The 26,582-nt window shown below is 38.3% G+C and overlaps 1 protein-coding gene across 2 annotated transcripts in view; it reads left to right on the forward strand.

The window, feature by feature from the left end:
* The first annotated feature begins 218 nt into the window (after nucleotides 1-218).
* Nucleotides 219-26,582, forward strand: part of kif16ba (kinesin family member 16Ba) — a 116,864-nt gene continuing 90,500 nt past the window's right edge. For both annotated transcript variants that reach the window (XR_007262863.1, XM_020516096.2), the window contains exons 1-12: nucleotides 219-239; nucleotides 1,201-1,270; nucleotides 3,132-3,245; nucleotides 6,475-6,591; nucleotides 9,118-9,215; nucleotides 11,077-11,186; nucleotides 14,014-14,156; nucleotides 15,797-15,965; nucleotides 16,083-16,214; nucleotides 20,699-20,874; nucleotides 23,588-23,653; nucleotides 25,482-25,541. Coding sequence is in view for 1 of the 2 variants with exons in the window: in XM_020516096.2 (XP_020371685.1) it covers nucleotides 1,235-1,270; nucleotides 3,132-3,245; nucleotides 6,475-6,591; nucleotides 9,118-9,215; nucleotides 11,077-11,186; nucleotides 14,014-14,156; nucleotides 15,797-15,965; nucleotides 16,083-16,214; nucleotides 20,699-20,874; nucleotides 23,588-23,653; nucleotides 25,482-25,541 (1,221 nt within the window). In the remaining variant the exon portion in view is untranslated. The remainder of the gene's footprint in view (nucleotides 240-1,200; nucleotides 1,271-3,131; nucleotides 3,246-6,474; nucleotides 6,592-9,117; nucleotides 9,216-11,076; nucleotides 11,187-14,013; nucleotides 14,157-15,796; nucleotides 15,966-16,082; nucleotides 16,215-20,698; nucleotides 20,875-23,587; nucleotides 23,654-25,481; nucleotides 25,542-26,582) is intronic.

The following is a 26,582-nucleotide window of genomic DNA, read 5'->3' on the forward strand; positions in this document are numbered from 1 at the left end:
TGTAGTGTAAAATGGGTGTCAATATTCTCTCTTCTGCTTCACTTCAAAGAAATGAAATAGGACAGATTTTTACAGATCTACTACTAACTGCCTTCAACAGACGGACTGGTCTGGGTGACAGCCGATGTTATTGTTACTGAGGAGAGGCGAGTTTGGTTTCACTGGATGTACAGCGTTTTAATTATTTCTCTACTGCAGACTTTGATCACTGGTCAACAATAGGCTTCTGAAACTCGCAGGTAATTTCTGAATTGGGATTGACAGCAAATATTGGTTTTCCTTTTGTGGTAGGGGTTGCTATGAATGAATTGCATTATTTTAAAACTTGAAGCATCAGCGCAGTAGCAGGTCCGTTTTTTAAATGTAATTGAAGGACTTTAGCAATAAAATGCTTCCTATCTACTCTTTCACAGGTTAGTATCAACCACCAAATCCATTTAATTCTTTGCAACTTTTGGAGTTTTTTTTTAATCTCTCTTTATGCACCTTAATGGTGATGAATGGATGGAATAATGGGAGCTATGGTGATGCCGTAACGATATCTGTCGGTACAAACCGAAAGAACTGTGGATCCCGTAAATCAGGAACAGAAACAAGTTTCTGGAAAAGCTCAGCAGGTCTGGCAGCTTCTGTGAAGAGAAAACTCTGATTTCTTTCTTCACAGATGCTGCCAGACCTGCTGAGCTTATCCAGCAAGTTCTGTTTTTTCACCCAAGTAGGGTTGCCCAGTAGACAGTTTATGAGCAGCAAAGGGAAGACAAGTAGTTTGAGAAGAACTGTGCTTGGGATGTGATGCAGATGTAATGGGCAAATGCATTATGACTGTGGGAGCCTGAGTGAAAATAGTAAAATAAAGAGCCTGATTAATTAAAACGTGGTGTTAGTGGTAGAGGAGGATTTATGGTTGTATTGCAAAAGATGCAAACATCACCACTGTATAACAGTTTCTTCTGTAACTGGAAATTTATTTCTTGAAGACCATTGCTTATTGCCAAGTAAGCTTTTTCTTTATATGCTTGTGTTTCATCTGTCCATTTTAACAAAAAATTGCAGCATAAACTGTGAAATATATTGCTATAAAAGTCATGTAGAACATTTTAATTGCTTCTTGAAATATTTATAAAATGTATAATTGACTTTCCTCAATCTACCGGGTTAAAAGTTCTTTTAATGTAATTTTATTAATATCTTTTTGTGCAGAGAAAAAGATTTGGATGGCAAGTGTATCATACACATGGACGGAAACAAAACAACGATCACAAACTTAAAGGTATAACATTTCAGAATAGTATTAGCACCCTCGCTTGGTGTGCTGCTGTATAGAGAACAGCCCATTTGATATTTCTCAGTCAATTTTATGGAATAAATTGTACTATGTTGTATGGAAGTTGTCACCTTGTTGAAGTAGCTCAATAACTTAACTGGAAAATGCAGAGACCTGTTGGTGAAGTCGCAGCTAGCATTTGTAAATTGGCCACATTGTTTACGGATATGCGCTTGTTGCTTATGAAGTGCCTTGATATTCATGCCTATGTTCCTGTAGAAACCCGATTTGGTGAAATTATCGTTTGAGACAATTTTCTGTTGTTTCACAGCCATCACCTCCATTTTCCCCATTGCAAGTGGTGATCTAATCTGATCGCTCTTTTTAAGCAGCTAATTATGTATTCTTTATTTTTAAGCTTTTAAAGCTAACATTTTTCAGCTATTAGAAATTACCTTTTTCTTTAAAGGGCAAAACATGCAAGAGTTTTCTGTGCAAAATGCTCTACCCCTTCCTGGAGTTGAGTAGGGGTTGGAAATGATAATGGCTTGGGTCTATTGATGTGGATGAGCTGTATTAGAGTTAGTGACTGACTAGTTTGATTACAGCAAACCAGAGCTCTGGAGCAGTGAGTGGATTGCCCTTGGAACTTGGATTACCAAATCAATTTAGGAATCAGTGCCATCTCTCTTCCCTTTTTTAAAAAAAAAGCCAACAATGAGGAACTTGCGAGTAGTTGCTTTCTTTTTAAAGAAAAGTGGAAAACCTTATCCTTCTCTTCTATCTTAATATATTAGTAATAATTTTTTGTATTCATTACATCTAGGCTATATAGATGGTGAGAGTTGTCATCTATAGCAATATGGGAAAATTATTTTACAGCTTGCTCCTAAACTAAATCTCAATTTTTATATACACTGTTAAGAAGAGCCACTCAATTTTCTCAAATGCAGCTTGGTAGCAATTTGCATGTAATATTCTTCAAATCACAAGATCTTGTGTAAATTCTAGACACAGAAGGTTCTGAAACTGGCCTAATTGAAAACTGTACTAAGGAACTGGTGTATCATAAGATTTTCAAACACTTGACATCAGAAAATCTTGTCCTGAAATAATTCTTGCTCAAATTTGAGGGCTTGGTAGCTGTTGGAAAAGCAGAACAGGAGCATACTACCTTAGAGTGACAGGATGTAGATGTTTGTCACCCTAGGAATTTCCCATGCAATGTTTTTTGTGTCAGCCCATCTAGATGGATGGTGGTAGTGATGCTGGCTTTACAAAGATAAGGGTCTTGGAAACTTGTACTGCTTTTTAATATTATTAATTAATAATTAAAACCAGTGGAATGTATGTTGGCTCCCAGTTTTGTATGCACAATTCCACATGTGGTTGGTGTGATTCTAGATTTCATTAGTGTGTGAACAGTCTTAGTAGCATTTGACCTCCACAGCAAGTTCTAATTCTCTCTGTCTCGCCTGCTCCTTTCTTCTCTGAGCTGTTTCTGTCCTTCAAAATCTCTGACCCTGAAAGGATGGTTCTCGACATTTGACCATGAGTTTGATACTAAGAGCTCCCTGCAAATAGCATTCTGATTTAGTACAAGTTTACCACAAATGTGTACCCTGTGCAAGTGTTCTAAATGTGAAAAGTGTTTTTCTTTGAAATGCATGTACTTTATTTTGCCTTTAATTTTGAGTAGACTTGTGCAGCATCTTACAGTAGGCTCATTGTGAATATAGAAAGTAAACTTCAAAATTGTTCATGTTGGTATTAAATATGTGTCCTTTTAATGCAGTGTTGTTGCTGAAATGTTCGAATTCAATTAAAATTTAAAACATAATGTGATCATTTTTTTCTCTCCCAATAGATCCCAGAAGGAGGTTCAGGAGATTCTGGACGAGAACGGCTAAAAACATTTACCTATGACTATTCTTACTGTTCTGCTGATTGCAGGAGTCCCAAATTTGTGTCCCAGGAAAGGGTATGTTTTTCTTTGATTTAAATGGACTTTATTTCTCCATCTTCTCCAAACTACAAAATAATTTACAGGCAATGATCATAATGTAAAGTATTTAATGTAAGCAGTATTTGTAGGATGGATATCATATAGAACAGTAGATATTGTCTTTATGTTTCAAAAGTTCCAAGTTTGAGTCCCTCTCTAGGACCTGAAGCATTTGCTGTAAAGACAGTTGGTGCCTCTACCATCAATCTCTGTGGCTCTGGATTACAAAATGCATGTAAACGTATATGTTGTTGCAGCAACTCCAATTTCCTTGGTATTGGGGGTTCATTTGGCTGGATGCCTGGTGTGTTTTGATTATCCAAGTGTAGGGGGTGATTCGTGTTGAGGCCAGGGTGGATTTGGGACCTGTTTCCTTGCCCATTGTGGGTGGAGACCATGGCACTGTAGGTCAAACCTTTGCTTGGGCAGAGGACTGCTCACAGGATAGAGCATGTACTTAGAAAACCTTGAATAATAAGAGAGGTAAGAATTTCTTTTTCGAGAGCAAACACATTCCAGCCATTGTTTTGTGATGTCTTGTGGTTTTGAAGAATATTGTTGTAAGTGCAGTTCCATGATTTATGGTCGGATACATGTGACATTGCATGTGCTGTCACATCCACTGGTCAGAATGATGTAGATGAGTTAAAGTCGGATATGGGGCATTGTGCAATTCTGCTATAATATCTTTGGTAGACAACTTGGAAACAGAATATTTTGTTAAATAGTTTTCCTGAGCTGATCAGGAAGGGAAAGGTTTGGTTGCTCACTAGTGGCTGAGGGCTAGACCACCCACCACTGCTGGCACTTGACACTAATGATCGAGGTCACATTTTCTATTTCTGCCAGCTTTCTCTCTGATTTTTCTGCCTGATTTCTCCCTCTTCCATCACTACTGAGGCTGATTCTAGGGACCTTCTGGTGAAGGGATGGTAATAGGCCCTAGGACACTGGGGGAAAGACCTATTGGTGGCTTTTTCAAATGGAGTTTGAATGTGGTGGGTCCATTAGTGGGCATTTCCTTCACGCATTTGATCTAAGTCAGTGATCTTAAAGAAATATTGGACGTAGATTTTCAGGTCCCTTTCTAAAACTTTTGATCCTTTTGTAGCCGATATCATAGCTTTTGCAGGTTGAAAGCAGTCAATAACTAATAACCATGATTACATGAGTGTAGCTTATCGTGGGGAATAAAAATGTTTTTTTTTTCCAGAAAGGTAGATCATAATTCTATTTTCTTTGCCAAAGAGTGTCTAGAGGAACAGGGAATTACTGACAGCTTCTTCTAGATATCCATGGCTAACTACACATGGGTGCGCTGACAGTATCATCCTATCATAATCACAAAACTGGGCTGTTGTTTGAATGAGTAAAGGCATTCATGTTGAATGGGATTAGCAAAGGGCAACAAGCAAACCATGTGCCCATTTTAGCTGAGTAATATTAGAACTCATTGGAAGGCTGTGTCAGTGGAATAGAATCTCTGGTGTGATAAAAGAATTAGGTGGCTGGTTTAAGAGATTAGAGTTGGAGGGCTGATGACTCTTCCAGAGGAGTAGAACTGGAGGAGGTTAAAGAGTTGGGGAGGAGCAGGTGCTGCATATCCGTAAACAAGAAATGAAAACACAAAAAATTTGAGGGGTTCGGTTTCGAGCTGACAAAGTAAAGGAGGAAGTATAACCTTCTGTCATCAGTCCATAATTAGTATGCTGGTCATGTGTAATTTTCTGCCAGTTGCCATACCAATAAAGGATTGTGGTACAGCTGTACCACAACAGTTGCTGCACTCTTGTTCTGTGTTGTACATTGTGGTGTGATCTACTCTAAGACCAAAATGTAAGGGATTAATTTTTGTGTATTTTAAACTTGCCTACATAAAAGATCAACAAATATTTGATTTGGTTGTGATTGTTGATGCGCACCTCATGACAGCTAGGCTGTGCATTTATTATTTTGAAAGTAATGAGTATTGTTGACAAGCAAAAGAGCCGAACTCGAGATGAAGTGAGAGTGACTGCTGTTTGTGTAGTTGTTAATATACGCAGTTGTAGGCTTGCAGGCCATTACTGGCAGAGAGCCTAGAATAGATAGATTAAGCCTTGCCTACAACTCATTAGTGCACTCCTATACTGAACATCAAGTAATAATCGTTATACTGACATACATTCAAGATGAACCACTACCTCCAACCCCCAGACAGTGAATTAAATTCGCAAGTGCGTTTAGTATTGGAAATTAACTCTTTCCATTTTGTTATACAACTGTGTAATATTGAAGGCATGTGAGTTTTACACTTAATATAAAAGCAAAATACTGCAGATTCTTAAGTACAAAATGCTGGAAATGCACAGGTCAGACAGCATACTTTAGAGTGAGTAATAGAGTTAACATTTCAGGTCAATGACCCTTCATCAGAACAATTGTGAGGCACCCTTGACCTAAAATGTTAACTTTGTATCACTGCCCACCGATATTTCCTGACCTGCTGAGTATTACCTTTCTTTTTGTTTATATTACTCATTTTATGTTTGTTTTTCAATACTCTAATAAAAACACACTCGTGTCTATATATGTGATTGTTGCTCTCTCTGGTTTGATATTGTGTAGTTGTTTAAGAATGTATATAAGTTTTTTGTGTATTTTAAACTACCGTACATGGGGATCAGTTAGCTTGGATGGCTGGTTTGCAATGCAGGGTGATATCAACATTACATAATCAATTCCTGTACGGGCTGAGGTCACTGTGAAGATCCTGTGTTCTCAACGTTGCCGCTTGCCTGAGGTGTGGTGACCGTTGTGTTAAACTTATCATCAGTCACCTTTCTCTTTAATGAGGGAGCGGTCTTAGGATCCCATGGGACTGTTGTGACTTTACCTTTTGCTTGTACATGGCCACTTCTGTTTATATATAAACAATCTGATTCTGAAGAGTGGAATAGGAAGCCAGAAACCAAAAGTTTCATTAATTTTGTCCTGCTACCTTGGCTGTTGCCCTAGCTTGAGTCTCGATCTTTAACTTTAATCTTTGACTAAAGTGATTTGTTGTATGATAGTTCATTTACTTTTGCTGTTAACATAATGGGTTAAGTACTTTTGCACTTCTGAAAGAATTATGCTACTTAGATTAACATTTATTATGGAGGCCGAGTAGTATGAACATTGATCTGTTCCTGTCATATGGAGAATAATGATTCTTTTCTTGTAGGTTTTCGAGGATCTTGGTACTGATGTTCTTAAAGCTGCCTTTGAAGGCTACAATGCATGCATATTTGCTTATGGGCAGACTGGATCTGGCAAATCGTATACAATGATGGGAAACCCGGTAAGAAATCTGTAGTAGCCATATGGGATGGGTATACTAGTTAGCTTTTCCAGTGATTGAGGCTATTGGCATTGGCATAGGCACAGAGCAAAGCTGGTGAATTGGACCTTCTCTAGTTTGATATCAAATAATGTAGTTTGACAGGTGCTTCAAGGCTTGCTCAAAAATATCCTTTACCGAAAACAAGTAGATACCCTTTTATGTATAAAAATGAATACCTTTTTAATGTAACATCTCATTACCTCTTTTTTTCTTTAAATCCCACCTTCTTGATCAAGTATCCAGTTTGCGATCTCTTTGCAACTCAGCTGTATTTTGTTTTATGATGCTCCTGTGAAGTGGCTTGGGAGATTTCTTGTTGAATGAACAACACAAATAAAACTTGTTGCTGAAACCTTTCTAAATTGTGTGTGCAATTTGTCCACCTGCTTTTTCATTATTTGGTGGTTTTGATGTGCTCCTAATATGGCAGTTGGGTCTACTATTATCTCTTGGCTCAACTCCAACAGACATGGTAACATTTTTAGGGGTTTAAGTCCACTTTTATTAATAACACATTTTTTTTATATTGTCATTACTGAAAATTTGTTGTGCAGACTAAAGACCTAACTGACACACAGTTTTATCAAGGCTGCAGTATTAGCTCCCTCTAATTCAATTTGATTCTTTAGTCAATATTTTGACTGCCCTGAGATTCAGACATGTTAGGTGGTCCTTTCCCATCTATTTGTTTTCTTAGCCTTATGTTTGTTCTTCTTGAGCTATGTCAAATTTTCCAAAAGTATATATTGTTACTCCCTCACTAAGGTGACTATTTTGACTGTTGTTTCTTATGCAATTGACTTTAGTCCCTGTAAACTCAGATTTTCTTTTGCCTCAGCCTTGCTAATTCAGCTCCTCCCATACTGCATTATTTACCTCTCAATGAGAACATTGGTACGTTTGGTTTAGATGCTGCCTATTTCAGCTTTAGAGCTTCCTCTGCACTAGGATTCATTAAGTTTCCCAGAAATCTTCTATTCCACATAGATGTGCCTAATGTGTTTCACTAATGGAGCTGCTACTTTGCCAGATTTTGATTAAATGTTCGCGTGAATAACAACAGGAAAGTGTACTGATGTATTCAATTATTTCAATCATTGAATACAGCAGGGTTCAGTGCTGGGACCCCAGCTGTTCACACTAACATTGGACAAAGAGATTGAATGCAATATCTCCAAATTTGCAGATGCCACTAAGCTGGGTGGCAGTGTGTGCTATGAGGAGGATGCTAAGAGGCTGCAGAGTGACTTGGACAGGCTGGCTAAATGGGCAAATGCAATATAATGTGGATAAACGCAAGATTAGCCACTTTAGTAGCAAAAACAGGAGGCAGATAATTATCTAATTGGCAGTTTAGGAGAAGGTGAGGTACAATGAGACCTGGGTGTCATGGTGGGACAGTCACTGAAGGTTGGCTTGCAGGTGCAACAGGCAGTGAGGAAAGCTAATGGCATTAGCCTTCAACGAGAACATTTGAGTATAGGAGAAGTGATGCCTTGCTGCAGTTATACAGGGCCTTGGTGAGGCCACACCTTCAGTAGTGTGTGCAGTTTGGTCTCCTGCTCTGAGGAAGGACATTTTTGCTACTGAGGGAGTCTAGTGAAAGTTCACCAGACTGATTCCTTGGATGGCAGGACTGATGTGAAGAAAGACCTGATCGACTGGGTTTGTATTCACTAGATTTAGAAGATCTGGTAGAAAGATGTGAAATTCTGCTGGGACTGGACAGGCTAGATGCAGGAAGAATGTTCCTGATGTTGGGGAAATCCAGAACTAGGGGTCACAGTCTAAGAAAAACTGAGATGAAGAAGAATTTCTTCACTCAAGAGTTGTGAACCTGTGGAATTCGCTCCCACAGGAAGCTGTTTGGGCCAGTTCGTTAGATCTATTCAAGAATGAGCTGGTTGTGGCCCTTGCAGTTAAAGTGATCAAGGGGCATGGAGAGAAAGTGGGAGTGGGATACTGAAATTGCATAATCAGCCAAGACCATATTGAATCATAGTGCAGACTCGAAGGATTGAATCGCCTACTCCTGCACCTATTTTCAGTGTTTCTGAGAAAGTAAACTTGATATCCACATCTCTCCTAGATCATAGACAAAGCATAGAATAGTATAGTTCAGAAAGAGCCCTTCAGCACACAGAGTCTGTACCACCAAAAATATACTATTGCCTAAACTAGTCTTCTGAGATAACAAGGTGTAGAGCTGGGTGAACACAGCAGGCCAAGCAGCATCAGAGGAGCAGGAAGGCTGACGTTTCGGGCCTAGACACTTCTGAGTTAGGTTTATTGCCTTGAATGTTACAACACTTCAGGCGCTCTTCCCAGTAAGTTGCTTTTAAAGGTTGAGGTTTCCTGTCAGACAGTGCGTTCCACGTCCCCTCCCCTCCTCTGGATGAAATTTTTTTTCCTCAAATCCCCCTGCCTTTCACTTTAAAATAATGTCTTCTTGTTATTGACAATCTATTGTATATCCTGTTTTAGGATGATGCAGGCCTGATACCTCGAATTTGTCAAGGATTGTACGACAGAATTGCAGGGAAGTCTAGGTGGGACGAAGCTTCATTTCGCACAGAAGTAAGGTAGGAAATTGGAATATTTTTGCTTTGGAACAGCACGATGGTGCACAGTAAATTCAGCGTTGCTTTCCAGGGAAAGCCATGCTTTAGACAAAGAAAATTGATGAACTGAAGGCCATTTTGAAAGCTCAACAGTCATTTTTTTTTCAGAACCAGCAGAAGGTAAGGCCTGCACTGAAACATTACTTTTAGTTTGCCATCTTCTGCCAAAACACACAATTATTTACAGATGGCAAAGTATTTCAACAATCTATGACTCTGGCAGCTGATTCTATTCAAAGATTTTAAAAATGAAGATGCAATCATTGGCAATCCAGAGCATGTCACTTGGTGTTTCCACAGTAGCAAGATGAGTGAAATCTTCAGTCAATGACCTCCTTCTGCAACTACAGCAGAACCTGAAGGACTCTGAATAATTCTCACTACAATTTGATTAATCTACCAACATGATGAATGCAGCCCAGCTAATTTGATTTTTGTGCACATTGTTTTCAAAGGCATAGTAACTTAAGAGGATCTCACCCTTTTGCCCCTTTTTAAAGAGAGGACTAGGTGAGGATATCTGTGACAAATTCAAAAGTTACGTGGTTGAGGAAAACATTCCAGTCAAAAAATTGGTTTTCATCTGATTGGTGCCAAGTATAGCTGTGCACAAGTACAAGCTTTATTGCATTTTGCAGAATTATCCTGGATTTTGTTGTTTTGGTCAATTCCCACCATTATAATCCTCCAGAAAGTGAGTAAAGTTCTGGGCATTTCTCATGTAATAAAAGTTGTTAAGATTGTAAACTCAATTCAATCTTCAGCCCATTGGCACTGCTTGTTTAAGTGCTTATTCAATAAACTCTGCTGTGGGCAATGAGCTAACCCTCCATGCTAATGTGAGGTGGTTACGTCGAGGGGCATTCTTGCAAAGATCTTTAGATTTGATGCCTGAAGTTGATACTCCTCTTTTTAAACTGAGGAAAGAAATGTGCAGTGAACTGTCAGGCAATGCATGGTTGCTCGACTTCAAGTTCCTTACAGACACAACATCAAAACTGAACAAGCTGAACTGTGAACTGCAGGGAAACATCAAAGACTTTGAACATCTGAGTGTTTTAAATGCTTTCAAAAAGAAACTGGGTCTGTGGTCCTCCTAATTATAAAGCAACGCTGCAAAAATTCCATAGTTGGGAAAAAATGCTAGAAAAAAATCAAAGCTAAAGAAAAATGGTTCCACCCAGAAAACTCCTGTACACACCTAAAGGAAGATTGCAGAGGAATTGAACAGGTGACTTCAGGAATTAGATGTAATGGAACAAATTGTCATGACAGAAACCAGGTAAATCTGAGTTCATTGGACAGGAAAATTGGTGTCTAGGAGTAATTTGATTAGATCTTTAACTTTTGTGAGAATCCTGGAAATAACAGTGGGGCCTAAGTATCAGCATGTTTACTCAAGTGGGTCATGACAGCTACTTGTGTGAGCTTTTGATGATTATATCGATTTGCTGTGCAGCTTCCGTTATAACAGTGGTTGTGCTTCAGACGGTAACATTGCCTTTAAAGTGTTGATTGATGAATGTCCCGATGTTGTGAAAGGCTTTATGAACAGAAATTCATTATTTCTCAAACTCATTCCTTTTACCCTCAAGATGTCCTTGTCTACTGGTCCCATGCTAGGCTTTCATTTCCAATCAGTGCCAGTATTGAATTGTTTTGTGTATCAGGGAAACCCACAACCTGCAAGAGAACCTATGGGAGACAGGAATGGGTCTGAAAGGACTCTCTGCTTGTCATGACATTTGGGATGTTCTAAATTATATTTGTAACATGTAAAGTATTGTAAAATTAGTTTTTTTTTTCCTCTCTCACAAAACAGCTACCTGGAAATTTATAATGAGCGAGTAAGGGATCTGCTCAGGCGGAAGTCTACCAAAACGTACAATTTAAGAGTGAGGGAACATCCAAAGGAAGGTCCATATGTAGAGGGTAAGAACGTATCTGTAAGAGAAAAATCAAACTTGGGGTATATTAGCCCTAGATTTTGCACGTTTTGACTCTGATGGGGACACAGCTTACAAAATTGCCAATCTAAATTGATTACGGGAGAATCAGCTTTGTCTTTTTTTTATTGTGGTATACAATATAATGTGTTGATTAGACATAAAATTTAAATGTCGGTTGATACTTCCCTCCAGATGAACATGAAGTGCAATGAGATGACATAAGGAGCAATGCTTATAAGGACTGTGGGCTTTTCTGCCTCAGGAGTAGAGGTTGCAGTTGCAATTAAGGAGGAAAAAAATAATCAATGTTGGCTGTTGATACTTGTTTTGGAGACAGACAAGCCCATACATGATCTTTTCCATACAAGTTGCTTCCTTGTAAGGCTTAAGTTTATATTTGCCTTTCACTGTAATGTTTCTGGGATTTATCATGTGCAAAACTATTTTTTTGTTTTGTCTCCTGTTTTCTTTTTACTCCAACTACTGCTCAGCAAAAATGTGTATCTAAATATAGTGTAATTATAAGTTGCGGCTGCAACCATTTGCGTGACTACTGAGCAGTTGGCTGTATTTCTGGTTTACACCTGTATTTTGTGGAGGGATTTTGCGGACCATGAATTAAGTTAGCTCTTGCTGAGTACCTAATCTGACGTGCTTTTGTAGCTATGGTGTTATGTCTGGTCATGAGAACTCCCTGGTCAGTGATGCTCACTTTGTTCTTGACCAGTGGATATGTTGTTGAAGCTTAGGGGAACTTATATATGTTAAAGATCTTGGCACTTGTATGAATGTTCCCTATGACTTGTTAGTGCAAGCCTGAATATTGCCCTGCTTTAGGTAACAAGTCTCAAATTAATAAATAAAATTCAACACCCATAGAACATAAAATTGAGCAATTAAATTATTCAAAAATACTTTAATAGTCCATTTTCCTTCATTTTAAATACTGGGATTAATAACATAAAAGCATAAGTGATTGCATTACATCATAATCACAAATAATGTAATTAAATGTATCTATAAAGTTTTGTCTTTTCTATCTTTCTCTTGGTGCTTTTAATCAAAGTTTTGAACCTCTGAAGGCCCTGGCCTTGCATTTAATATTCTTAACCGAGCAATTAGTTTCTCAGAAGTTAACAAATACACTTTGTTACCAGCATGCTGCAGAGTAAGTTTGTGCATTTTAGGTAATCTCTCAGTATATCTATGATTCTTTCTGGTAATAGCAGTCAAAGGATCTCAATATCTGGGCTCAAATAATAATTTTAGTTTGTGTTTCCAAGTGATTTCAAAACCCGCTGGATCGTACCATTAATATCAAAATAAAGTTTTAGAAAGGAAACTTCACAAAAACTGTTGCAAAACTTTTGCAGAAAAGGAGAGCTTTGTTTTGATATGCAGCCTGAAACTGATCAGCACTCTCTGTAATGTCCAGTTGATTTTTTTGACCAAAGATAATTTCACCTAACACATTGGAGCTCACCCTCCAAGTTACAATGTTCATGGATTTTACTTCTTTTGGTCTTGAAAGGATGCAGTTTTACCATGCTAGCGGAATAATAGATTGTGCATTTCCTGTTGAGCACTCCGCTCCATGTTAAGGAATACAGTACAATGTTCCATTGCCTTGAATAATCATATAGGAAATGCAACATTTCCTGTCACATTTTTAAAAGTCGATAAGTACAAGCAGTCATTTGGGATGCACAGAATCTCCAGAAATTGCAAATACATTCATTTGACAAGAGACAGAATGTCTAATTCTTAGCTGACCTTAACAGAAATATAAAAAAGACCAATCTGTGAACCAAACTTAAAGTAATTAACACTGACCTCAGTGAGTATTTAAATAGAAATTAAACTCTGTGACTGCAAAGAAATTCAGTTGCAACTTGTAACCACTCCTGCTGGGAGATATGACGGGTAAGCTGCACTCGTTTGTCTAGGGCAATCCTCTCTCATGCACTGTGGCTTGTCTGCAGCCACACTGTGACCTTCGTCATCCAACTAACTGCACCTAGGTCGACCCGTCTTTCTGCGGCTTTCCACTTTGCCCTCCAGAAGTGATCTATGTAGCTTTTTGGTTCTGATCAAGTGGCCAAAATGTTTTTTTGAGTGTGTCACTTTTTTTAAAAGTTCTTTTGCGCTTGCAATTTCAAACACTGCCAAATTTGTCTTGAGGGTTGTATAAGGATTTTTTTTATTTTTGTTTTGCAACATAAAATACATTGTGCATTTTATGGCACAAAGTTCCAATTCTGACAACAACACTTGACTCACAGTGAGACGCTCCATGGGAATAAATCCCAGTATTTTGTTTAGAAATAGTTTAATAGAGAGGCACTGAATATAGTTGCTGGTGTACGCAACCCCAGCACAAAAATAGTGTGAATAAATAAGATGAAGCTGTTTTCCCCAGGCAATGAGCCAACATCTAAGGTAATTGGCAAAAAAAAACCCTAGGGAGATGAGGAAACTTTAAAGCAGTGAGTTCCTGTGTAAATGAATGCACACCTTGATAGGGTGGCAGGAATAGAGTCAATATTAATTTTTGGGTATATGCTTAGAAAAAAAGACTTGCAGGGCTATGGATAGAGAGCAATTTAATGGGTATTAACAGTTTTCTTTTTAAAAAGTGGGCCCAATGGCTACCTTTACAGTCATCTTCAACAATTCGCTATAATGCACATAACCTGTTCCATTCTGTGCAAGGAGCTGAATTGATAAGACAGTTGGGTTTTGTTAGGCATCGACTTATGAATCTCTTATGCTGCATTTATTTTATAATCATCTTTGTCTTATGCATTTAGATTTATCAAAGCACTTGGCGCAGAATTACAGCGATGTGGAAGAACTCATGGAAGCTGGAAACATCAATCGAACAACTGCTGCCACAGGAATGAATGATGTCAGCAGTCGTTCCCATGCCATTTTCACTATCAACTTCACTCAAGTGAGTCGTCTGAAAACAACCTTTAATGGGTTCAGTTTTATCAAGTATCTTGTCAGCTTGACGGAATAACTCAGTTGTTACTCTTGAGACATTAACGAGAGCTACGTACTGTAGGTTTCGTTAATGAAGTTAGAAGGCAAAAGCATTTCTATCATGCTGTATGGTGATTAGTATTGCACATACGACATTTGCTGGAATTGTCTTAAGGGCAAATTGTAAGCTGAACCTCACCTGGTTGCTCATTGTACACTTTAATGAAAGGTGACTTCCAGCCAAATTTCATTCTCATAACCATTGGTAAGTTGTGAAGCTGACCTCCCAACAGTTTTTTGATTTGAGTCATCTTTTAGATCTTTATAGTCTATTGTTTCGATCTCATGTCCTGCAGTGCTATTTAAAATTACAGAGGTTCATTTGGCTAAACATTTTCAAAATTGCCATAAAGTCTGTATTTTGTTTCTTTACCTTTTGTTTCAAAAATAAAGGATATCAGGCCCAAGTGATGTGATTAACCATGTTACTCTGCAACTGCCCTAGTGCTCCATGCTCTAGAAATTTTTAAAATGTTCTGTCCTTAGCTTGTGCAGGAGTTAAATTTCTGAGATAACCTAGTACACTTTCTGTATTGGCACTGTATACAAGTTATTGCCAATGAGATGGGTATCTTTCCTCTGATTCTTTATATTAAGAAAATGTTTTGATTAATATTTCTCATGAAGAAATAATGTAATCACAAAAATCATTAAAATCCCTTGTCTGGAAAGACCTGCAGGCTGCCTTAAAGCATACAAGCTCGATTTTTAGTTTTTGTTCATAACTAGTTTCAATTTTGTAAACATTATAGTGCCAGGTTGTAGTTGTTGCAGCAGTTCTTGCAGTTGTAGTTGTGTGGGGTTTTCCTTTGACACGTTCCTGCAAGATTTGCTTAATGTCACAGATTTGGATTAATAAATAGCCTTTCGTTATGTTGTTGGCCACTTGAAGTTGTTTGGGGTGCCCGTGATCTCTTGACTGGTTGAAATGGCAGACAATGTCATTAAAGCAGACTAAAGAGCAGAGGCTAAAAATATATAGATTTATTTACAATTGGAGTATTTTGAATAAATGGTGATCTATTGGTTTGCCCCCATTTTTAAAAATTACAATACATTAATATATTGGAATGTATAAACTGGAAAAATCAAGCAGCTGTTTCTACTGCCCAGTAACTGTCAGATTACACAATACCTATCAATTTTTTTCCTTTGTGCACTTGCTGAAACCTCCAGCAAATTTCAGACTCAGTACACTTCATATCCCTCGTCAGTCCATTTCACGTACCTTTTTACGTGAAGTAATTAAATCTTGAGGGAGGCATGCTAACAAGCTTATTTTCATATTTTGCCCAACTGTCTTCTCTGGTAGCAGTTTAACCATTTATTGCTTAATTAGTGTTCTGAACAAACTTCCCATGTCCTGGTAATTTCCCAAAATGGTTGACTTAACGGAGATGTCCAAGGGACTGAGTTTCCAGTGTGATGCGCACTGAGGGAAAACAGTTTTAATTTTCAATGTATTTCCTTCACGCTTATATCTTTTACTGTGTGTCTTAAAGAGAGTCAGTGATGGGTGCTGATTTACTTTCTTAATTGAAATCCTAGGCCAAATTTGATGCTGAAATGCCTTGTGAAACTATTAGCAAGATCCACTTGGTCGATCTTGCAGGAAGTGAAAGAGCAGATGCTACAGGTGCCACTGGTGTAAGATTGAAAGAAGGAGGAAATATTAATAAATCTTTAGTCACATTGGGAAATGTTATTTCTGCTTTGGGTAAGATATTTAATTCAAATGTTTCTTGAAACATTTATAATCTTGAAAATACTTGGTAATTGTTAAAAGTAACTGACTGCCATGTGTTTGAATTTGTACTGCTTTCAATTTTCACAGCTGATTTGTCTCAGGATAGGACAAATTCTCAAGCAAAGAAGAAACAAGTGTTTGTGCCTTACAGAGACTCAGTTTTGACTTGGTTATTGAAAGACAGCCTTGGTGGAAACTCAAAAACCATTATGATTGCCAGTAAGATTTTAGTTTTTGACATGCTTGTAGTTTCAAGCAACATTTTCATTTTATTGTTAAGCCTATTAATTTAACTATTCCAAACACCACATACTTTAAAAATAAAAGATCTTACTATTTGTGTGACGCCAAATAATATAACCGTTGGCTATGAACCCTGTCCATGCCCATTTTACTCAATATAAGCACCCTCAGGGAAGAATTTAGATTGGTTCCAGATATTGATATTTTGGTTTGTTTGTAAACCCAGTTTTGATACACGTCTAACCTGGAACAGGTCTAGCTCAAATGATACCTCTCCAGGTGGGTGAGATGGTAAACAAAACATCGAGCGGAAATATCGAGCGGGAACTCTAGAAAACATTCTGTATTTTACAGAAGTGTAATGGGAGTCCTTTGTACTGAGTGATTTTATTTCCAAATTGGCAAATGCATCATCTTTTAGTTTTGACTCTTATTCCATCAGCTTTGAACACCATCTTTAAAATCTAGTTCCCTACATGCCATGAATGGTTAAGCAACAAGAAAAAAGCAAGTGCTTAATATTCAACAGCAACTGTAATTTCCTTAACATCCCATTTGGGTTGGGCAGTAAATGCCGGCCTAGCCAGTGATGCCCTCATCACTTGAATGAATTTAAAAAAAAACCTTCACTGGTCCCAAGGCCTACTAATTTGACTAACCTTGAAATATTTTCCTGAGATCATCTTAATTATACCACCTTATAACATTAATTTCTATTATATATTGCTTTTGACATTGTGAAATGCTATGGAACACTTTTCTCTAAGGGATAATCAAAGAATCTGTAAGACACCTTTTTAGATTCTTTCAGATGCAACTTTAGTTTCTCTGATCTTCCAACCCTGATCCACTGTTTATTTGGGGATAGCCATTTAGAAGACTGTCCAGTACCCCTTTCTGTAATGCCCAGGAGTGTGTCAACCAGAATTTCTCTCAGTTCTCCAAGTCTGCACTAACTAGTGATTGTAAAACCTCAGGATGACTTCATATGCACATGGTTTCACTCAGCTACGTATCTATCCCAATATTATTTTTTCTGTTGCTCTCCAAGCCAAACATTCCTCAAAATCTACTTTTCTGACCAAACTTTTATCACCTGTCCTAATATTGCCTCAGTAGCTTAATATCAGATAGTGCTTGATAAGGTTCCTTTGAAGAACTTTGAGATGTTTAAAACCTTAATAGCAATATTTATGTGTACAGATGTTGGAATACTTTGTATTTGAGAGTGTTAATGCACATTTCCCTTGCTGTAGTGTAATAGATCTAAACCACAATACCCTTCATTTCCCTCAAGCTCATTTTGTTGGTGTCTGGAAATTTAATAAGGTCAGAAGTCACATGACACCAGATTAGAGTCCAACAGCTTTCAGAGCACTGCCTCTTCATCTGGTGAAGTAAGGAGAAGCACTCGGGCACAGAGAGATCTGAGAAATCAAAAGATCATACAGACGGTGTGAGTGGAGTGTCAACAGGCCGAATAGTAGGTCTCTGCAGGAGATCAAGAATGTGAGTAAAATGTCAACAGCTGAATAACAAGTGAAGGGATGACTTATTTGATTTAATTAAGGCAGAAGATAATTACAAAACATTAAAACTAAAATGGTGCTGGACACAAACCAAATGACTGGAATAACATGATGGTATAGGAGTCGTGTGCCAAGGGTCTAACCAAAGTAACAAGTAACAAGTAATCCAAAACTGTACAAACCAGTTAAGGCATGGTGGGGGTCACATGTAGCGTGACATCAACCCAAGATCACAGTTGAGGCCATCTTCATGGGTACGGAACTTGGTTATCAGTAACTGCTCGGTGATCCTGCATTGTTGTGTATCTCAAAGGCTACCTGGGATGTTTACCTGAAGATCGGAGGCTGAATGTCCTTGACTGCTGAAGTGAGGAAATGTTCTTGTCTGGCGATTATTACATGGTGTCCACTCATGTATTGTCAGAGAGTCTGCATGCTCTCGCCGATATACCATACCTCGGGGCATCCTTGCCTGCAGCGTGTGAGGTAGACGACGTTGGCCAAGTTGCATGAGTATCTGTCACGTACGCGGCGGGTGGTGTTCCTACTTGTATTAGTATCCATGTCGACAGTCTGGCATTTTTTTCTTTTATTCATTCACGGGATGAGGGCATCACTGATAATCAGCATTTGTTGCTGCCCAGAAGGCAGTTGGGAGTCAACCACATTACTGTGGGTCTGGAGTCTCATGTAGGCCAGACCAGGTAAGGATGGCAGTTTCCTTCCCTAATGGACATTAGTGAACCAGGTGGGTTTTTCCAGCAATCAATGATGGATTCTTAATTAGACTAGTAATTCCAGATATTTATTGAATTCAAATTCCACCATCTGCCGTGGCGGGATTCGAACTTGGGTCCCCAGGATGCTATCTTGGTCTCTGGATTAATAGTCTAGCAATTAATGCCACTAGGCCGTCGCCTCCCCATGTTGTGCAGAGGTTGCTGTGGCAATGTCATGTTCTGGTCGATTTATTGTCCTTCAGGCTGGTTAGTTTGCTGCGAATGGTGATCTGTTTAAGGTTTGTTGGTTGTTTGGAGGCGAGATGCAGAGGTGTAGGGATGAACTTGGCGAGATGTTCATTACCAATGACCTACTGAAGGCTGCGAAGAATGTGGCATAGTTTCTCCGCTCTGAGTACGTACTGGAAAACAAAGGGTACTCTAACCGATCATATCCTGTGTCTGTCTTCTAAGGAAGTCGTACGGTTTTTCACTGTGGCACGTCAGAACTGGCGATCGATGAGTTGCGCATCGTATCCCGTTCTTATGACTGTCTTTCAGTATCTTTTTGATGACTGTCCAATTCCTTCTCGTCTGAGCAGATCCTGTGTTTGCGTAGGGCTTGTCTTTAGGGGCTGGCTTCTTTAACAAGTTTAAGGTGGAAGCTAGAGAAGTGCAGCACCATGACGTTATCTGTTGGGCTTGCAGTACAGTGAGGTACCGAGGTTTCCGTCCTTGATGGAGCTGCGTGTCCAAGAACAAGACTGATTCTGAAGAGTAGTCCATGTTAAGTCTGGTGGGATGAAATGTGTTGATATCATTGTGTAGTTGTTTCAGTGATTCCTCACCATTCACTCTTCCACTGCACTCATACCATTTATATGATCTATTGATCTCTCTGATTTATAAATTCAGTGCCCGAGTACATCTCTTCACTTCAGCTGATGAAGGGGCAGTGCTTTGAAAGCTTGTGATTTGAAATAAACCCGTTGGACTATACCCTGTTATCCTGTGACTTTTGGCCTTATCCATCCCAGTCCAACACCAGCACCTCCACAATATGGAAGTTTAATGGTTTGTTCTTGTGTTGACATCACTTGCGTACGTCATGAAGGAGCAGGAGTGTTCCTGCCAACTGGGTAAAAATATCTCATAATGAAAGTTGTTATTATCTGGCACTTGTATGGCCCAAATGTTGCATTCTTTCTGCTAGTAGTTTCTATGAATAATCTTTTGTAAAATGAAATGAAACCAAATGTTAAATGCAGAGGGAAGCATTGTATTTGCTAAGCTTTTAAGCTACTGATGCATCCTTTAAAATGTATGTATTTAATGGATTTACTTCTAGCTAACGTTGTCATTCTGGTTAAAAAAAAATTTGGAAGTTGATGTCTCCACAGATGGAAATCTTTTCAAAGCATTTGAATAAATGTGAACTTCTACTTTACAGTGAAACTAATAGCTTGAAAAATGTTGCATCGTGTTGCAACTAGATAGTTAATAGCGGCTGAATTCATGATTACTATGAACAACCTGTCTGGCCTGGATGAACCAATTTTGAGTGGAATGTCACGTTTATCAATTTTCATATTTTCTTAACTGTGTGGAGTTTTAAAAATTTTGACATTTCAACTTTTACCTTTTATCCCATGTATATGACACAATAATACTTGTCTGCAGAAATTAATAAAAAAAAGAGAATCAGTGGTGTGTGTATTTATATATTGTCTGAGAGAAAACTTCAGTGTCCCCCTTTGCCAACATTACATTTGTGAAACTGACAGCCAGTGATGGTGTTTGTAGATGCACCATGAAATGTGGGAATAGAGAAGTAGCTGTCTTTGATAGCCTGCTCCTCCTAAAGGGTGCACTGACAGGCTCCCTCAGAGCCTGCTGACCCTGCTTAATGGAATCACTGTTGATGGATGCCTGGAGATTCCCTTATGCTGAAGCCAGAATGAAAGTCAGCAAAAGACAATTCACACTACCAGAGCTCATTTGGATATCATTTGAGGTCAGTGGCAACCGCTATTGTTTTGCCACTGATTGTGAAATCCATCTTTCTGTTATGTCAGTCCACACTTAACGGTATATCAGTCCAATGTAGGTTGTATGATAAATTTTGTTTTGTTTCAGGTATTTCTTATGTAAAAATGCTTTGAATGTGAGAGTTCATTCAACACTTTACTTTTTTGTTATTTTTTTTTGGTAGCCATTTCACCTGCGGATGTCAATTATGGAGAAACATTGAGTACGCTTCGCTATGCAAACAGAGCCAAAAACATCATTAACAAACCTACCATTAATGAAGATTCTAATGTCAAACTTATTCGTGAGCTACGTGCTGAAATAGCACGACTGAAGGCTTTACTTGCTCAGGGGAATCAGGTTAGTTTTTAATCTTTTGATGAATTGATAATTCATTGTTATTTTTGGAGGGAAAAGGGCTCCTGGTTACCATCTTTAATTGCTTTATTACATTATGGTAACCTCCAGGACTAAATGCGTTGTACAACTAATGGCTAAATCATTTATACTCATCAAGCTTGGCTTAAAGAAGTTGCTATTTTCTTGCGTGGATTGTAGCAGGGATAATGGGGCTGCAGTAATGACCCTTCCGGAAGAAATTAATGAAGCTGATTTTAGCTTTGTAGAATTATCAACCTAATTAAGAAACTTTTCTCTTGGATGAAATCCACTCTGGATCATGATTAATAATTTGTTTTTAAAAACAGCTCCAATTTTATTGTTTCACTCTAGGTGGCAGCCAAGTTTTTCTTTTCATGGCTGTAGCTGGACTTGTAGGTGAAATTTTAAAAAACCTTGTTTGGAACTGTAGCTGCCAGTATTAAGTCCAGTAATATGCAGCAAGCCTGTGGTGCCGAACTGCACTTAATCTACCTAAAATAAGAAAGGGTGCTGGAGAAACTCAACGGGCTTGGCCACATTCTGTGGAGGGGTTGAGAGAGAGACAGTTAATGTTTCAAGTCCAATATGACTGTTCCTCAGAACTGGACGCTTGCTTTTTAGTTATTTCATCTAATTCTTCAATAAACTAAAATTCACTGCATTAAAACAAACGAGACCTTTTTTTTAAAGAAGCTTGTATTGATTATCTGGTTCAGCATGAAATATTCCTATCAAATACAGAATTTTCTGTATTCAAGACTTTAAAACTTTTATTAAAATGTCCACTATATGATATTCTCTCCGTTAATTTTGGTGTCAATGCAATCCAAACTATCCAAAGTACCTAGTTAATCTTACTGAACTGCAATTGAAAGAGTAAGGAAACAATATTTTTAGGTGGCAAGAAGTTGAGTACTGTAGTTGCCGCAGAACATACCTGTATTGGACAATTGGTTAAACAGACTAACATATAGATATGTGAAACGGGCAGGTATAGACTATTTGAACCATCCAGTAAGATCATGGGTAATATATTTGTATTTAGAATTTTTCATCAGATTCTTGTTAAGCAAAAAAATCAATGGGCCTCTTCTGCGTTAAAAATTTAATGACCCCTTCATTCACTGCCTTCTGAGTAGAGAGTTTCAAGTGTCTCAAACCTTAGCAAAAAAATTTTTGCTCCTCCTCTTTCCTGAAAGGGTGATCCCTAATTTTAAAAAACTGTTTCGTCTCGATTTGTACTGACGTCCACCTTTGTAAGACCTTTTGAGGATTTTGTGCACATCAAACAAGTCTCGCCCCACTCTTCTAAACTCCAGTTGAAGCAATTCCAGCCTGTCCAATCCATCCTCCATAAATCAACCTGCTCATTCCAGGTTTCAATCTAGTCAACCTCCTGTGAACCACATCTAATGCATTTGCCTCCTTTCCTTAAATAAGGTGATCAAACCTGCACAGTGTGTCCAAGATGTGATCTCACCAATCCCCTGTAGTTCTGAAGCATAACATGCTTGCTTTTTACATTCAGTTCCTCTCATGAAAAAGGATACAATTCTATTAGTGGGCTTAATCACTTGCCGTACCCATATACTAATTTATTGTGACTCTGCAGTAGAACACCGAACTCCCTCTGTACCTTGGAATTCTGCGATCGTTCTCTATTTAAGTAGTATTCTGCTTTTCCAATCTTCAAGATCTAGTCTATAGAAACTGCTGTCCTGAAATACGGCCATCTTTGACAAAACTGATTTGTGACTTGCATTTTTATTTGTTCTCTACTACATGATATTAAAGCAACTAAGGTGCCTGGCTTAATTAAACATCTCCGATTAATTTCCTGAAAAATGGAGAGGGGCTTTCTCCACTGATATTTAAATTTTAACTTTGAATCGTTTCGAGCAAATTTCAAAATTTATGGGGAAGTGATAGTGGTGTCACTAGACTATTAATCCAGAGATCCAGGTAATGTTTTGAATCCTGTCATGGCAGATGGTGGAATTTGAATTCGTAAAAAGCTGGAATTATGACTCTAATAGCATATTGATCAATGAAAACCCATCTGGTTCACTAATGCCTTTTAGAGAAGGAAACTGTTGTCCTTAACTGGTCTGACTTGTGTGTGACTCCAGACTCTAAGCAATGTGGTTGTCTCTTAACTGCCTGCTGGCCAATTAGGAATGGGCAATAAATGCTGACCTAGTCAGTGTCGTCCACATCCATGAATGAGTAAAGGAATCAAAAAATAGACTAGAATACTGTTCATTTTTGGGACCTTGACATCAATTCTTGTTATTTAGAATAGTTTGTTTGCTGGATGTGAATCCACAGCACCTAAATGGCTGTAATTTAGCTCCAATTTGCATTACCTACTGACTGATGTAGGAGTGTGAAAACAATCTATGTTAATGTAGTGGATGGCTTGATTCTGATATCTGAAATAAGAGAAAGTTGCGGGTGCTTTAGTGTGCTTCTGGTTCCTGATTATGAAATGCGCAAAATGTGTACCTTATCTTCCAGCCATTCTCATTTGAACCACAAATCAAAAAAAAACAAAAATTGTGCAATCCACATCTCCAAAACTGTACATGTGATGCTGAGATCTTTCCACTGCAGGGCTGAAATATTTCCCTAACATGTTGTCTAATTTTGTAACAAACGTGTTTACTAACAGCAAAATATGTTTTCCTTTCAGATTGCATTGTTGGATTCTCCAACAGCTTTAAGCATGGAGGAGAAGCTTCAACAAAATGAAGCTAGAGTAAGTGCTGTTGTGGTTGTACATATTCCTTTTGCTATTGGAAAAGTATTTTAATTCACTGATGAAATAAACTATACTGAATTGACATCACAAATGCTTGGAATTGCTGTACTTGCATCTGAGCCATTTAATGAGCCATTTAATCCAACTGTATATAAAATTGTTTGATCGTGAAATTTAAACAAGAGACCTAAGCAAAGATGATCTGTATCTGAAGCAGGATTAGAGGATTTTGGATAATTTACGCAGTGGTATGGATATAATTTAGTCCCCATCTTAAAATAATGCATTCTGTCCTTTTTATATTCTGTTTTGATTTAATACCCTACATGTCTTTACCTAATGAAAGGCACAAATAACACCTATAAATGTGGTGTAATATCCCTTTCTTCTAAAGTACTAAACAGAAGCTACAGTAGGTTCACTCTTTTTTTATGATCTTATTTCACGTGCAGGACTTTTTTTTAAATTTGAAAAACATAACCAACATAGTTTTAAACTTTAAGAAAGCCATGTATCAAATTTTAAAGTACATGTAGTAACAAAGCCAGAGAGTTGTTAGAAACGGTGGAAGAAGTATTCTGGGAAGGTTTATTTTTCACCAATATGGAATCACACTTCTGTCACCTATTGTCTTGTTAAGTCCTGTCATTTGTAAGCTGAATCCTTCATGTGAAAGCTTCCAATGAAGTAGAAAGATACAAAGACAAGTTGGGGAGAAAAGCATGCTATTATCAAATGAGTTTGTTTTTATGTGGGAATGTAAACTTTAAATGTACAAATTACAGTAGTGGGGTGGGAAAAACCTGTCAAAAAAGCATTTTGAGTCTCAGTTGATTCAGGAACAAACTTTGTTAAATATCTGCATACAGTTTTTATTAGCTCATTTATTATTTATTATTGTTATTATTTATTTTTATTATTAGCTCATTTCCATCTAAGGCCCTTAGGCCATAAGACCATAAGGTATAGGAGCAGAATTAGGCCATTCGGCCCATTGAGTCTGCTCCACTATTTGATTGTGGCTGATTGTTTCTCTACCTCGTTCTCCTGCCTTCACCCTGTAAATCTTGATTACCTTACTATTAAGAACCTATTTATCTCTGTCTTAAAGACACTCAAATGACTTGACTGCCACAGCTGTCTGTGGCAATGAGTTCCAGAGATTCACTACCCTCTGGCTGAAGAAACTCCTCTTCTCTGTTCTAAAGGGACGCCCCTTCACTCTGAGGTTGTGCCCTCTGGTTCTCAGTTAGGAATGTCTCATTGCAAGTCTTTGAATGCTGTGTTTTAGATTTGTTTCATCAAGGTGAGAAAATACAGTTTGGCAGAAAAAATCTCAATAGTTACAGAAAGCATGCCAATGAAATAAACTATTCTTGGTTAATGAATTTACAAATATAAATTGACCAGCATGCGTATGATAGTAATGAGAACTTCAGGGAAGTGCGTGTTTCACAACATAAATAACACTGTTTGATTCAAATACTCAGAAGCCACAACTTTATCTATCTTTTACGGGGGAAGATGCTGGCATAGTGATCTAGTCATTCAACTAGTTAATGCTGTGGAGCATGGGTTCAACTTTAACTGCTTAATTAAGATTGTCCTAATAGGTACCAAAGGTTGCTGCTTTGTATATTGAGCAGAATAGTTTGAGTTTATATGATCATAATGTCACTTGTAGGTCATATAATCACTCAAGATGATTCATTTTATTACATAATTTCTTTCGAAAATTTAACTGCTGTGCCTCTGTGGGAAGTAGATTTGATGCAGAGAAGTTTATTTATTTGGGTCTGAAACACCTTCTTCTCTTGTCTGGCAGGTGGAGGAACTAACCAAAGAGTGGACAAATAAATGGAATGAAACACAAAATATCCTTAAGGTGGGTTCCCCCCTAAAAGTATTGGGTATTGCTTGAGCATATACTTAATTAAATAATTGCATGAATGGTACCTTTCATTATGAAACTTATGTACTGTGATTTAAAATTTACATCTGATTTAATCACTGAATAGTAACTTAAAAAATGTTGATATTTTGCTCTGAACTATGAGGACTGCACCTAAAGATGGGTGAAACTAAATACCAGACCAAATGAGATTTAGCTGAAACCCATTTGTAACATACCTAGGACAGAATTTGGTAAGGGCTGTGAGAGGCACAATATTCAAGAGCCCCAAAGACGTTGAGCCCTTAATTAGCAGCAGGAACTCTTTTGGTGGGGTTCATGGCTCCAGAGGAGAGCATCTACCTACGTCTCACCCCGTAGGTTGGAAATCTCCTCTTCCCCCACCCCACCCCTGCCAAACGGTCGGGGAATGGTCACTCAAAGATTGGCTTCTTCTACTGTTAATTCACTTGCACCTTCACCAGGGTTTACTACGTAATATGTAAAGAAACTTGAGGAGCAGCATAGAGGCTGTTGTGCTGATGGGGTGTGGTGGAAAGGTCAGAGGGTGGCACTTCCTTTCCTCACTAATGCTGGACCCCTCAATTGTACACAGTGTGCCTTTTGAATGAGGACCACATCCTGTTTTGACCCTCATAGTGGGGTATGCTTCTCAGTCTCCCCACATGGTGAGTCCTTTGCTTTCTTTTCTTCTTTATTCATTCATGGGATGAGGGCGTCGCTAACTAGGCAGCATTTATTGCCCAGAGGGCATTTTAGAGTCAACCACATTGCTGTGGGTCTGGAGTCACACGTAGGCCAGACCGGGTAAGGACAGCAGTTTCCTTCCCTAAAGGACATTAGTGAACCAGATGGGTTTTTACGACAATTGACAATGGATTCATGGTCATCATTAGATTGTTAATTCTAGATAATTATTGAATTCAAATTCTACCATCTGTCACGGCGGGATTTGAACCTGGGTCCCCAAAATGTTGTTTGGGTCCTCCACTCTTCCTCTCCCTCTTCTCCCCC

Source organism: Rhincodon typus, chromosome 9, assembly GCF_021869965.1.
Source record: "Rhincodon typus isolate 14 chromosome 9, sRhiTyp1.1, whole genome shotgun sequence".
Lineage (NCBI taxonomy): Eukaryota > Metazoa > Chordata > Chondrichthyes > Orectolobiformes > Rhincodontidae > Rhincodon > Rhincodon typus.